This window comes from Tympanuchus pallidicinctus, unplaced genomic scaffold (genome assembly GCF_026119805.1).
Source record: "Tympanuchus pallidicinctus isolate F22 unplaced genomic scaffold, pur_lepc_1.0 scaffold6, whole genome shotgun sequence".
NCBI classification, from domain to species: domain Eukaryota; kingdom Metazoa; phylum Chordata; class Aves; order Galliformes; family Phasianidae; genus Tympanuchus; species Tympanuchus pallidicinctus.
Genome location: NW_026294780.1, coordinates 1014434 through 1029349, shown reverse-complemented (window position 1 = coordinate 1029349; position 14916 = coordinate 1014434). Strand labels below are relative to the sequence as shown.

The following is a 14916-nucleotide window of genomic DNA, read 5'->3' as shown; positions in this document are numbered from 1 at the left end:
GCGAAGTCTGTGTTATAGTCTGCACTTTGCTGAAAACCATTTTGCCCATTTATGAGACAAAACATTTGTGAGAACGTAAAGACTCATTAACATTTGGCCAATCCAAACAATACCTGGAGCTACACTAAAGCAGGTTTTAATACAGATTTTGGGTAATGAAAACAAACAAAAAAGATATGTTATCTTCCCTTTTATTGTTTGGCATGAATGTTGATCTGAAAATATATGTAACAAGGACAATGAGAAATGGATAAAAGGTACAGCCAATCTGAGCAGGTCATCAGGGTGCATGGAACAAGAAATCATGAATGAGCAGGCAAAAAGGAGGCAAGCAAAATCTATCCAAGTCCCATCAGGTGCTCAGTGCTCACAGCATAATGAGAGGTTCTGCACAGGACTGAGCACTCTTGCACATCCTTGCTAAGAACAATGCTCATAAATCTCACATTGACCTTAAACTGTCAAAAAGTCCTCATGAAGGAATACCATAAAGCTTTGCTTTGAGAAAATACAGAGAGAGCAGCAGCAACTGAGGAGATCCAGAAAATCTAGTTCTGGTCTCACGCCTTGGAAAGTTCATGCAAGCCATTCCCACTGCCAGAACTGTGAAAATGATGACCCAGGGATGACAGCCTTAGAGTGGATAACTGATGTTTCTATTTATGGGCCAGTGACACAGACCTGGCATACATAGCTCCAAAAGCAAGAACAGGTAGTACTCAACACCTGATTCCAGCATGATGATGTGGTGAGCGCCAAGCACTAGAAGCTCCGTGCCAATAGCCAGAGTGGAACAGGTACAGAACCTTAAACAGGCAGTCTGTAAATACCTTGGAAAAACTGAAACTTGGCAAAAAAGCCTGGGTATACATCTCCGTAGATATATAATATTCCTGAAGAATAAGAATAAATAAAAATAATTGAAACTATTTGTAACAGGCACCACTTAAAAACACGTGCAAAACAATAAAGAGGAAATTTTAAAGAGAAATGAACTGGATTAAATTCCTATGACTGTGTGATAGATAACTACACTCTTTGCTCCCTACCTGATATTCTGTTTCAACTATTAGTATGCATACAAAGTAAGGCACACACGTAAGTACTCTGTTAGACTTAAGTGAGAGAAAGAGAGCAAGACTTTGCAAAATTGGATGATGAATATCAGGATCAACTTCTGATGAGGTCTGAATCTTGCCCTTATCTCTCTGTTGCACCCTTCTGATTTTCCAAAGGTAGATGGAATATTTGGCCTCGTCTTCCACCACCCAATTACAAAGTTCACTCAAACTCCTGAGGAATCCAGGATGTTCAACATATACAGTTTAGAACAGCTTAATTCCAGTGATCCTCACGTTCCCAAACATTCTCATGCTCTCATCACAAAGCCAGAAAATTAAATAGGTGCACCTTCATATTTAATATGGCAGTATTGTTATTACAGTTTTAATTTTCACTACCTTTTCATATTAACACATCCACTTTGCAGCTCTGATACTGATACGATCTAGTTTCTGCCACACCAGAACAAGTATTCAGCCCTGCTTGCTCGGGGCTGGTTTTCATCACCATACTCACATCTGGAAGGACAAAGCCAGATGCTTGACGCTGCTGTGCTGAAACCACCACCATGACACAGAAGAGTAAAGGGTGACCCCTGCAAAGCTCTCCACCTGCAGCTGCCTCAGCTGCAGCACCCATCATACAGGACAGCCTGCACAGCTCCATATGCATCAGCTCCGTCATGAAGTCAATACAGCGGTCTGAGTTGTTGGTATTTTAGAAGCTGCTCAAGATTACTTTTCAGACTAATTTCTATTATTTCCACAAGTTCCTTTCCCATTACTCAAGCAACGCACACGTGGTGACAGTTCTGTCTGTCCTAGCTGTCAGTTCCCACATTCTCACCAAATGTCCTCAGACGTAATTTAGTTGGGAATGGAAAGAGTACATTTGCCAACTCAGAAATGTTGAATATATTTAGTTACTTCTCATGGCATTCCTCTTCATACAAGACCCACAATACGTCCGCCCGCCAAATTTGGCAGCTGTAAAACTCCGACAACACTGAGCAGGATGGACTTAGGCTGGATTTAATCTGTTGCATCTAGTGGTTTAGGGTGTCTTACGGAAGAAAGCAAAGCAAACAGTTCAGTGGTCAATATCAGCAGATGAAGTCTTTTACTTTAAAAAAAACAAAAACCCCCCAACTCACTAAATAGCCTGTCCTCAAAGGGAAAAATGCAGGTTACCAATTTTGGGGGTGGAGAATTGTCCGGTGTTTCACATGTTTGATGGAAGACCAATAAAACAAGGTGTCAAAATCCCTTTAAATGTACCAGATTCCCATTTTGCCCCCTGGACAGTTAATGAGGGCTCTACACAGGGATTAGTTCAAACCCCTCTTCCATCCCTACAGAAAAATGTCTGGATTAGGTCTGAAGGTGCTTAAGGCTAAGTACATGGAATTGACACTGAGCTCTCCTTTAACCAGCTACATATCACCTCAGAGACTATAATGGCAAACAGATCAGCTAGTGCTGATAACGATTTAATTTATTCCATGTGATTCCTCTCCAAGGACAAATATGATGCTCAGGGGGAAATTTTGGCAAGAGAGGAGATATGCAAAGAGGGAGCCTGAGTTGGCCTTCCCAATGGATTTAAACTTTCATTCTGAAAATAATGAGTGGATTTAAGGGAGCTGACCTCCCAAAGCGTCTATTAGCTGAAACTGGTTATGTGACCTATAAGTGACCTATAAGTGACCTACTACCATGCTTTAAATTACCACTCCATAAGACCCAACCAGAAGTTACGTAGTAACTCAAACTTGTGCTGTTAAGCTAACTTTGCAGGTAGGTAGCTTTGACCCATGCCATCAGCTGGGAGACACAGGGGCTCACCTGGTCAGCAAGACATTGCTGAGTTACATTCATATCATTAGCTATCATTTTCCTTTCCTGTCCTCAGGACAGAAAAATAGGCAGAAGGCTGAATGAGCCTCCACACGGAGCTACTGCTGCTGAGCTCCGCTGGGCTTCTCACACAGGAAGAGCTGTGAAACACTGCATCCTTCACTTGTACAATGCTGCATGCATGGCTGAGCATCCATATGTGATCATGTGTTTGCAGAAGCAAAGCCATAAGGTAACTGTCCATATTTTTATCACGTTTTTCCATGATATCTAGTATGCTTAAACAGTCACTTAACCTTATAAAACATTTAATGAATGAAAACATAATAACTGTAATAGATTTAATTTTGTAAGCAAAAGAAGATATTTTCCTCAAGGAAAATGTCTTAAAAGTACAGCTGAAATCTGATGGGAATTGAGGATAAATGCTCTTCTCCTGATAAAAATCCCCTGCAGCTTTACCCTACAATTTACTGAGAGCACTGGTAACTGTAATCTCCATGTTCAAGAGAACCAGGAACAGGAGGCATTGTTTTGCCATAGCAAGGGTGAAGCCCCACAAATAGAGAACTGTTTAGTTCCTAAAAGCTGCACATCTCCTTTTCAGTGAAGTCTGCAGAGGAGTAATCAGCTAAATCCTTTAAGAACAATGCTATTTTATGGCAACACCAGAATGAATGCCCAGCATCAGGATGCATGCTAACAATGAGAAGGGAGAGAGCAATCAGAAATATTTTGGTGAAATTTCTCTTTAGCATACAGATTGAAGTCATTTTTACCTGTTATCACCGAGAGTTACAGCTTAGTTAATATTTGAGTAACAAATCGAAACCTAAGCCCAACAGGTCCTGAGAGGACACTGCTGTGATGGTGACAGCAGTAACACTGTGTGACAATGCTGCTTCACTGAAGGCCCACAGACAGGTCACAAACATTGGCACTCACCACTCCTTGCAGCACTCAGCTCAAAGCCGCTCTCCTGCAGTGGAATTCTGTGCATTTTTCTTCTAACTTAGAGCTGATCAATTTTTTACATTGCACTTACACAGAGCTATCAATTACTGCAAACACCTTGCTTTGGTTGTATAAAGGATACTTTCAAAATATAAGATCACACTCTATTAGTGTAAACCTCCACTTGTTACGGGATGAAGAATACTCAGCTGGGTTCAAGGAAACACCTTCCCAAGCAGCTACAGATGCAGCTACAAATCATGCTGTGATTAAACACAATCACTCTGGGATCTCTAAGGTTGGAAAAGATCATTAAGGTAATCTCGTCCAGCCATCATCCCATCACACCATGCCCACAAACCACATCCCTCAGTGCCACATCCACACAGTTCCCGAACACCTCCACAGACGGTGACACCACCACCTCCCTGGGCAGCCTGTGCCACTGCCTCACTGCTCTTTCTGTGAAGAAATGTTTCCTGATGTCCAACCTGAAGCTACTCTGGCACAACTTGAGTCTATTCCCTCTCATCCTATTGCTGTTACTTGAGAAAAGAGACCCAGGTACAACCTCCTTTCAGGTTGGCACGTGACATCTTTGCATGGAAGCAGGAAGAGAGAACTGCTCGCACCCTTTGAGATTGTGTTCAAACATTTTGGATTCAGGAAATTCCACACAGGAAAGTTCATACTGTTGACGCTTCTTGATGACCCTTGCCCAGCCCTATGGGGTACCTGGGCACCTTAGCCTTGCAAGCACCTCACGCCATCGCCCACTGCTCACCACGCAAAGCAAAGCTATCGAGAAGCAGTGCTGTGTTCCTTGAATGTATCTGTGCCTACGGCACCACGTCGGCAGCCCAGTGCTGAAATCACCCAAGTGAAAGGAGTCGATATTTGCATCGCTCAGCTGGGTTTGTCTCGGAATGCGATCGCTCCTCGCGCGGTTCTTGACACACGCGAGGCATCAAATAAAGCAGGGCTTTCAAAGGAACTCCTCTATCTTTCCAAGAGGTGCGAAGCCAGGACGGGATCGCACGAAGCTTACGGAGGGCGCTCCAAACACACCGCTCGCCGCTGCAACCCCGACGGCGCCGCGGACTCGCGCGGGGCGGACGCGTGTGGGGCGGCCCCGCGGGGCGGGCGGGGGTCGCGGCGGGGCGGGCCTACCTCGGACTTGCGCACGAAGTAGGCGGCGGGGCGCGAGCCGGGTGGCGAGGGCTGTCCCTTGCGTTGCTGCAGCCAGCGGCGGGGCGACGAGAAGATGCTGTTGGCGGCGGCGGGGCCGCTGAGCGCCGAGGCCGAGGGAGCGCGCGGCAGGAAGGGCGGTTCGCGGCCGGGGCTGCGCTTGCCGCGGGGGCTGCCGCCGTCGAAAAGCGCGATGCCCGGCGGCGAGCGTTCCAGGGGGGAGCTGGGCGTGGAGGCGGAGGAGCCCCGGGGGGCGCGGGGCTCCCACGGGGGGCTGCCGGCGGCCCTCGCCCGGGGCACCCGGCCCGCGCCCTCGCCCTCCTCCCGGCCACCGCCGATGATGGCGGGGTCGAGGCTGCGCGTCTGGCGGAGCCTCCGCTTCGAGAGGCTCTTGGCGGCGGCGGGGGCGGCCGCGGCCGGGGAGGAGCAGGAGAAGACGCTGCTCAGCAGGCTCTGCGCCGACATCGCGGCGGCCGCTGCCCCGGACGCGGCGGGGACGGGCGGGGGTCCCGGGAGCCCCGGGTCCGCGCTCAGCCCCCGGCGGCGCGGTCCGACGGCGGCGGCGGCGGGCTCATGGCGGCGGCGTTCGCGCCTGGGCTGCTCCGGGGCTGCCGCCGCAGCCGCGGTCCCTTTGCTGGGAGAGGAGGGAGCAAAAAAAAAAAAAAAAAAAAAAAAAAGTTACGAGAGAAAAGGGGTGGGAAGGAGGCAGCCCCGGAGCCTTTATCTCAGCCCGCCGCTGCCCGCCAGAGTCACTCCCCCCGCGGCCGCGACGCGCTCTGGACCGCTCGCCGCCTCTCGGGTCCCGCCCGGCGCGGGGTCCCGTCCCGGGGAGTCCACATCGGGGCGGCGGCTCCCGGGTTGCTCCCCGCCTTCGCGCTCCCGAGAGAGCCCCGCAGAGCGCGGTGGAGAGCCAGAGACCCCGGGAGCGGTGTGCGCCTGGAGGGCTGCTGATCCGCCGTCGGTCCCGACCCGCGCAGACATTCAGGCCCTCGCCTCCCATCCTGTGCCACATTGCTCTCATTTATCTGACCCCTACAAGCACCTGCTTGAGTGCACACTGTGCCACGTCCGTCTGACAGCCTGCACAGAGCAACACAGAGCTGTGTGGATGTCAGTGCCCCAGCAGCACCGGTAACCCCAACCCCGTAACCCTTCTGCCAGAGAGATCACAGCAGCAGTGAAAAGCAGTGAATGAAGCTAAGCCTCTTCAGAATAAATAAACCTGTCTTGTCCTCTGTAGAGACTTTCCCTACTCTCTCTCCAAGCACAGACAAGGAAACTTTTAATGGGAGAAAGGAAGAAACTTAAGAAAGCCAAAAATGTGAAGATGTGTGCAAAAATGTGTTCAATCAAAGGTCATCTGCACCCCCCTCCTTTCCCCCCCTTTTCTCTCCTCCCTTCCCGCCCCCCTACCCAGCAGTGCAGGAAGCGGTCCCTGGGCCGCTGGGCTTAAGCATCCTTCCTTCCATTTACCTGAGAAACCACCATCTCCACAACCCCCCTCCCCCAAAAAAAAACTAGCTTGAAAAAATCCCTTGAGCACATATCCAAGTTATTTCCCCCTTCAGTCCCCTTCAACCCCAGGTCAAGGCTGCGGTGTCCTCCCGGGCGTCCCGGAGCTGCGCGAGAAGAGCGCAGTGGCAACAATTCCTGCTTTCATCGATAGAGGGAGCAGACCGCTTCGTGGTTTTATTTCAAGCTCAGCAGCATCAGCGGTGTGCTGGCCCATCCACCTTCAAAGGGAAGCATTCTGGTTTTATTGATATTTCCAAATGTGCTGTTGGTTGGGTTTTTTTTCTTCTTTTTTTTCTTTCTTGAAAATGACCTCTCCCCTTTGTTTTATGTACTTACAGTATTGAGAGCTTTGCTGAAGTCCAAAAACATTACATTAACTGGCTTCCCTTGGTTAACTAGATGGGGTGACCTTGTTGTAAAAGGAGATTAAGTTGGTTAAATAGGACCTTCCCCTCATGAATCCATGTTGAGTGTGACCAATGACTGCACTGTCCTTCAGATGTTTTTCAACTTTCTCAGTAATTTTGCCAGGCACTGAAGTGAGAATTGCAGGCCTGTGATTACCAGGAGCTTCTTTCTTACTGTTCTTGGAAGAGGAGACATTTGCCAGAGTCCAGATAACTCAGACCTCTCGAGATTTCCAAGACAGTTGAAAAATAAATGAGGGCTGTGTCGTGAAGACTTCAATCAGGAATTGTCTGGAATAATGTATTCAGTTTGAGTGCTCCTAATACAAAGAACACTGATAAAATTCAGCAGATCCCGTGGAGGGCTATCAGGACAGCTGGGAGATGGAACACTGGAAATCTGGGCTTTCTCAGCCTGGGGAAGGGAAGCCTGACAGCAGCCTTCCAGTATTTACAAGGGGGTTATAGAGAAAGTGGAGAGGCTCTGTACTGGAGAGCAGAGAGAGGAGATGACAGACAGCAGTCATAAACTGGGATAGGACTGGATCTATGGGGGAAAAAAAATTCACTGAGGGTTATTAAGCACTGGTTGCCTTGAGAGACTGTGGGATTCCTATCACTGAAGGTTTCTGAGACCCACCTGGACGAGGCACTGAGAAATCTCTTCTTACTTTAATTGTGACCCTTTTTAAAGCAGGAAGTTGGACAAGAGACCTCACACAACCCCTTTAAAATTAAATGACAATGTGGCTTTTGACTAAACACGAAGCTATGAAAACCATACCCTTAAAATTTTTTTGCAGAGATTTGGTATAGATTTCTATTACCTGTATTAACAGCAACATTGCTGCGGGGGCAAGTTTTAGAGAAATCACCGAGTTACTGTTACTTTTAACAGTCACTGGAATTAGAAGGAGATACTGGACAGGATTTAAAATCAAACTACATAAAACTTCATTCCAATCAAGCCTGTTTTGATGGCATTTTTTAAATAATCGCTTATCAACATGTGAATGTATTCATATCAAGAATTAACAAGCTGCATTTTATTCAGACTTCTGAACAAAATCTCTGACAATAAAGTGGGTTAGAAAAAATGAGAGCATTTTTCTGCTTTTATTAATTCTTCAAAAATAATTAGAAAATAAATAAATAAATAAATAAATAAATAAAGTGAAGCCAACCTTCCAACCTTACTTTTTTTCTTACAAGAGAATTCCATACATTTGAATTCCTAGAATTTGATATTTGGGCAAAAAGACAAATCTTCAGCTCTTTGAAAGCTTCTCTACTTTTCTAGTGAAGACAGAAGAGCTGTTATTTACAGAATCTTTGTCTATATGACCATGGAATTGATTTACAGGCACTTGAGCATAGCGTTCAAAGCTACTTCTCCACAGGAGAGTACTCCAAAAGTGTCTGCAGAAGCAGATAAAGAATAGATGTATGATTTAAGAACACAGAAGAAACCAGCACTCTGTGAACAGTTTTGGCCCGCATGGTGTTTGATGTTTGCAAGGACAGTGACCAACCATTGCAATGGCATCATCCTATTTCTACAGAGGCCACTGTTTTGCCAGTGAGCTTGGTGAGATGTATATGATTGTGCCATGCCGCCATGCCAACAACACAAATGATTTGACATGACTAGAATGTGTTTTCCCATGAACTCATCATGTTTGTCTGTTTCTTACCTGGTGTAGGACGGTGCAGGTCAGTCACTGAGACATCTTCAGTGCTTCTCAGAGAAGTGAGTAAATGAGAGGAACAATACCATAGGCACCAAGGTTAGTGCAGCAGGAGAGCAGGAGGTGCTCCAGGCACAGAGCAGCAGCTCCCTGCAGCCCAGGAGAGGCCCGTGGAGGAGCAGGCTGTCCCCCTACAGCCCACAGGCACTGCATGGAGCAGATCTCCCCATGTAGCCATGGAGAACCCATAGGGCAGCAGTAGTTTAGGCCTGGAAGAGGCATGGCCTGTGGTTACCCCCACAGTTGCTATAGGATAACAACAAGGGCTGCTCCAAACATAATGCCTCTGCTTTTACCACAGTGGCCCACAATATCAGAGGCGGATGTTGGTGGCATGACTGTAGAGGCTGACCCTTCCCATCGATATCCCATTACATATTGCTGACGTGTGACAGGGGAGCAGTCTGATATGGAAGTGCAGATAAATCATAGAATGATAGAATGGGTTAGATTGCAGAGGACCTTAAAGATCATCCAGTTCCAACCTGCCTGCAATGGGCAGGTTTGCCAACCACTGGATCAGCTAAGATGTGGATCTGAATTCCTCCAAGCAGAAAAAATGGGACCCAGTTGACACTCATTGACACTTGCTGTTCGTTTGTGGAGCCCAAACACTGGGTGCGAGCACAGTGAGGGTTGGCAGCAGAGGCAACAGTAAGTCAGCTCCAGTAAAGAGAGAGTGGCATGTATGCTCCTGTTCTTTGCTGCTGAAAATGCATAGCTAATGATGGTGACTGGGCTGAAAACTAGTGCTTTGTAGCATAGAGGTTGCTCTAGGAAATAGCGATATTGTGCTCTTTGTATCAGTTGTGGTTTCCATGGTAACAAATAAGAGGCATTATTTTGGAGTGTCCTACAAACTATCTACACAGTTACACACTTCACGAGTTCTCTGTGATTTTCCGCGCACCCATCACCTAAACGCCGCATAACATAAACCCGCTACAAACGCCCAGGACAAGGGCTCTGGACATACGTCCCAAACAGCCGTAACGCCTCCCGGCCGTTCGACGGGGATCTGACTGCCGATGTCGGCAGGCGAGCTACACCGGAGCTACCGAGCCGCGTGATGCCGCGTTGCGGCCGGCAGTGCAGGCCGGAGCCTACGCCGGGATGGCCGTGAGGCGCGGGCCGCACCGCGAGGAGCCCCGCCAAACTCGCTGCCGGCGAAGGCGCGGACAGAAGAAGCGTCCGGCCTGCCGCGGCCCAAACCCGGGCCTCGGCCCCGGCCCCGCCCCGCCCCGCGCCGCCCCGCCCCGCCCCGCGCCGCCCGCGGCCCGCAGCCCCCGCCCCCCGCCGCGCGCGCTGCCCCGAGCCGCCGCGCCGATGCCACGTGGGAGGCGGCGGAGCCGCCGTCGGCGCCGGGCCGGAACCGCGGCCCCCCTGACGTTGGGGACGGCGCTCGCCGGGCGTCGGGAGGAGGGGAGGTCTCGGAGCCCCCGGGACCGCAGCGCGGTGGCCGAGACCCGATGGGTGCTCGGCGCCGTGGCGCCCGGCTCGCGGCTCGGCCTCCCGGGCCTAGAGGCGCTGGCGGCGGCGGCCGGGCCTAGGGGCGGCTCCCCGCCCTGGGCGGCGCCCGCGCTGCTCCAGGTGCCGGCGGCGGCCCAGCCGGCCCCGCGGCGGGACGGCAGCGACCTGCCCGCCTGCGCGCCCGCCGCCCTGGCCGTGCTGCGCCTGCAGCCGGGCGCCGAGGGAGCGGCGCGGGCTGCGGCGGCGGCGGCGGCGGCCGGGGCCGCGCCGCGCCTGCGGACCGTCTACGTGAACCCGCGCTGGTTGGAGCGGCAGGCCGCGCTGGGGGCGGCGGCGGCGGCGGCCAGCCCCTGCGCCGAGGCGGCGGCGGCGGCGGCGGTGGCGAACAGCGCGGCCGGGGACCCGGCGGCGTCGGCGGCGGTGTCGGCGTCGGCCGCGGCGGCGGGGCAGGGAGAGGCGGCGGCGGCAGCGGCAGCGGCGCCAGCTGCGGCGCCAGCTGCGGCGCCCGCGCCCGCGCCCCCCACGGCGGAAGCGGCGGCCACCCCCTACGTGGGGCTGCGGCGGCCCTTGGGCTACCAGCTGGCCAAGGCCACCAAGGAGCGCATCTGGCGGGGGGAGTTCATTGACCTCTTTTCCTTGCTCCACACAGAGCTGACCCCCGAGCACGGCCCGCACCCGGGGGACACGCTGGACCAGTGGGTGTCGGCCTTTCTGGTGTACGCCAGCGTGGTGTGCGAGAAGCACCCGGCGCGCTGCGGGGCCATGTTCAAGTACCTGGACACCATCCGTAAGCTGCACGCCACCTACGGGGGCACCTCGTGGATGAACTATGACGAGGACTTCCGGCGGCGGGCTGCCAAAGACCCCAACCTGCCGTGGGGCGACGTCGACCTGGACCTGTGGATGAAGTGGATGGCCCCGCTCAAGTCGCTCCTCAGCAGGCACAATCGTTTCGAGAGCGAGCCGCAGGCCGCGCCGCCGGCACAGCCACCACCTTCATCATCATCCTCATCCCAGAGCCCCAAGAAGGAGGAGAAGAACCAGGTGTGAGAGCCGGCAGCGGGGTGGTTCCGTGGCCCCTGTGGTGCCCTTCGGAAGGGCAGAGAAGGGGCAACGGGAGCCGGGGCAGCTGCTCCCCATCCCTGTGCCCATGGAAGGCTTTGGCTTGGGCCTGTGAGATGTTGGACTGTGTCTGCTGGGAGGGGTGGGCACTGTGGGAAAAGGGACTGACAGCAGATAGCTGTAGTATCTGTCATTCTGCCCCTCAGGAATTGGAAATCACAGTCATTCTCTCCCCTGGGATGTAATCGTGTTTGTCTTAGGACATCAGAAGAAAAGTTCCCTTTTTTTTTTTTTTTTTTTTTGAATTGTCTTTAAAAAAAAAAAAGCTTTCTCAGCAATAAAATTGTACCTAAGACAAAGAGTAGAGGCCTGTTACTGTGGGAGCATGTGATAGCTGCAAACTGCATGGGAGGCCAGAAACGTGGGTGTCAGTGAAGAGGGACTTCAATTTGAATGGCCGCAGCTTGCAAATTTACCATGATTTGGAGATGTAATTTAGTTCCAGCCTCTGTAGGTTTAGTCCACAAGTTCTGGCCTGTTTTGTGGAATGTGTGTGATTAGGGGAAGCAGGGGGGATTTTGTTTTTGTCAAGGATTTGCTTTTATTACAAGCATCAAGTGTCACTGAATTGGCATAACCCCAAACATACACAGGCAAATACGCTGTTTCCACTACTTGAGTGGTGGCAGCAAGTGCCAGTGGTATAAGAGTGCTGCCTATCCATATTTGGGGTTGTACTGCAGCTTTCGATTTTTTTTCAGAATACTAGGGGCTGGAATCTGTCAGATCCACTGTGTGGCATACACTGGAGTAGAATGTTGGAGTTTCGTACCAGTTGAATGATGGTTGAAGGATTCTGTTAGATTATTCATATTTATTTCTAAACTTTTTTTAGGCCCATAGGAAGGATTTTGCTCAACAGATACCGTAGGATACTCAGCAGTGGTTAAAATAGTCTCATCTGGAAAGGGACAGTGTTTTTCAGGATGTCCACAAGTGTTCAGTGCATTGCACCAACTCTTCACTTCTCCACCTAGCAACATCTTGGGCCAACCTGCAGGGAAAGGAATGGAAACTAACACCATTTAATGAATGCTGTAATAGATCCCAATGCCAGCCGTATGGCCTAGGTGCTGTCTGTGTTTGGTATTCCAGATTACATAACTTGTTCTGTTATCTTTGTTTGGATGTCTCCATTCTTGAAAACAGCAGCTCAGTTTTTATTTTACTACTGATAATATGTGAGCACCAGATGGAAAACACCTCTTGTATTTCATCTTGTCCTGTACGGGATCTTCAGTTCATAATGTTAACTAGACCGTAACTCTCACAATAGCTGTTCTGTCAGTGCAGAGCTCCAGGCTGTTGCTGCTGGGCACCAGATATTCTCCATCTCCTTTGATTTTGTGGAAATTTTCCAATTAATTTCAGTGTTGTCATTGACTTTATTTGCATCTAGAGAAGATGCTGGAAGCTATGTGAATTAGAATCAAGCTTGTTTATTTTAGCTACCTTGTTTATAAAACAACACCATTTGGCTTAAAGATCGGCTTGAATGTAAAAACTACAGTGCTATAGTCCCATAATGGAAAGTAAAAGTAAAACCTGTGTAGCTGCTGTTCATTGTGGGTTCAACTACTTCTCCATTGTTAGAGCAGTTTTTAATTGGTAGCACAGGGTATTTTGTAACTTTTTTTTAAACAAGTCCTTAACTGAAACAATTGTCTGAACAGCTGTTAAATGTAGACGTGGAAAAAAGGTTGAGCTTGTTACTGGCGCAGCAGCAGCAGGGAAACGCCAGGTGACCTATGGGTTTCCCCCTCGCCCACACACAGCTCCTTGCGAGCTCTGTGTTGTGTAACTGCTTGAAAGGAATAAAAGGCTGTGACTTTATGTTTGGGCAAGAGTGTTCTCTAATTTAAATGTGAGAGAATAGGCTTTTGTAGTGAATAGACTTTGACCGGAATCTTCTACCTTCATCCTGTCAAGAAGAAGGGAAAATGTTTTACAGAGACCTTTTCTTCAAGATTGCTTGAATTGATTTTGTTTTCATGGCTTCAAAGGTTAGCGTTAGGCAGCCAGATTCAGTTTCACCTTCCCATTCAGCAGGACGCTCCGCTCCTTACGTTTCAGCTTGTTGCAGTGTCTGTATCTCTCCAGTTTTGCAGTTCGGCAGAAGGTCAACCAGTAAAAATAACGTCAACAAAAATGAAAGGATGTATTTGAGGCCAGTTGTTATTTCTGGAGAGTGAGTAGAGAGCTGTAACTTTGCTTTGCATCTGGTAAAATGAGAAACCCTAGTTTTTGTTTAAAAGCAGTGATTGGCACGTGTGTTGTAGGATAGCCGAGATTCATTCCTACAAATCTGTGTTTGGATTATCTTTGGACAATTCTCAGTTTATTTTTTTTTAATTTCAGACTCCGTGAAAGCAGAAGGCCAGTTGGAATGGCAGGCAGAATAAGTGGGTGAGTTTATATATAAAACTGACTAACTTTGGTTTTTAAATATTTACAGATTTGTTAAATACAAAATTTCTTATTGGTGCCAACAGCCTGACTCCGTTGGTGTTTAAGTGGAGCTCTGGTATTCTAGTGCATTCTTTTACCTCTGCTTCTGTTGCGTTGCAAGCTGTGCTAGAGAAGACGTAGGAAATTCATTTTACCCAATCAGCAATTGTAACAATGGACTACAAACCTGCAGAGCAAGCCAGTTTGCTGGAAAACAGGAATTCCTGCAGCGCAGCACTTGTCACAGACTATCCAAAGAGGGCAAAGATTCAGGAAAGTGAATAAATTGAACATTGATTGAATGAGGTCAGGAACAGTCTCCCGGAGGAGAGCCCTGCCCTAAAATACTACTTTGAGAGTATAAGCCAATTTAATGCGCAGATTAACCCTTCTCATTTGAGCAAACTTGTGTGCAATCCTGGATCTTTGCAGATCACGACTGGACACTTCAAAAAAAAAAAAAAAAAAAAAAAAAAAAATCTGTGTACTATATTTGCTTAAAAAATAAATCCTAACTTGTCTTGTTACACCTGTTAATTTTACTTTTTCATTGACAGTATCTGCAACATAAATGTATATTTGACTTAACACAGTATCCTACATTTGCTATAACTCAGGTTGTTGACAGAATTATTCTGTGAGGCTCAGTACCACCTCTTCATTCTTCTCTGAAGAAAATTCTTTAGCCATTCCTGTCATTACCAGAAGTAATTGATAGCCCACTTATGCATTGCAAAATTCTTGAACAGATTTAATAGCTGACCTAAATTATTGCTCTTGTTTTATCCTCATAGAATAGTTAGCATCTTGAACATCAGACCAAACTTTTGTGATCTGGTGTTCATGAAAATCATTCATTGGTTCATGGTTTAATTGTTTTACATCTCTGTATTTTGTTCTCTTTTCCTTTCCCCTTGCATACTAGGGAGTATGATCAAGGTAATACTATGATCCAGTAACGCGCTTGATGGTAAGGGTATGCCTTTAGTTGTTTCAGGAAAAAAAACAAACAACCAACTGCCGTTATCTGCTCTCCTTTAACTCTCTTGATAGTTTCAATAATATGCTTAACATGAAGTGTTTGTAAATCGATTAAAAAAAAAAAATGTTTGTGACTTCACCTAAATAAATTTTTATATATATAAA

At 48.8% G+C, this 14916-nt stretch overlaps 2 protein-coding genes across 2 annotated transcripts in view; one reads left to right on the top strand and one right to left on the bottom strand.

Annotated features, from left to right (window-relative positions):
* ARHGAP6 (Rho GTPase activating protein 6) overlaps positions 1–5245 on the bottom strand; it is a 298937-nt gene extending 293692 nt beyond the window's left edge. Inside the window, exon 1 of the mRNA XM_052664671.1 lies at positions 5043–5245. The gene's annotated coding sequence lies outside the window, so the exon portion shown is untranslated. The remainder of the gene's footprint in view (positions 1–5042) is intronic.
* A 4811-nt stretch (positions 5246–10056) lies between these two features.
* LOC128071753 (guanine nucleotide-binding protein G(s) subunit alpha isoforms XLas-like) lies at positions 10057–14916 on the top strand. The gene is made up of 3 exons (XM_052664777.1): positions 10057–11244; positions 13681–13728; positions 13815–14916. The coding sequence occupies exons 1-2, from the start codon at positions 10057–10059 to the stop codon at positions 13687–13689; spliced, it is 1197 nt and encodes a 398-aa protein (XP_052520737.1). The 3' UTR covers positions 13690–13728; positions 13815–14916.

Bases quoted from the DNA above. Each gene is read 5' to 3' on its own strand.
- LOC128071753 (XM_052664777.1), top strand. From the start codon at position 10,057: ATGCCACGTGGGAGGCGGCGGAGCCGCCGTCGGCGCCGGGCCGGAACC.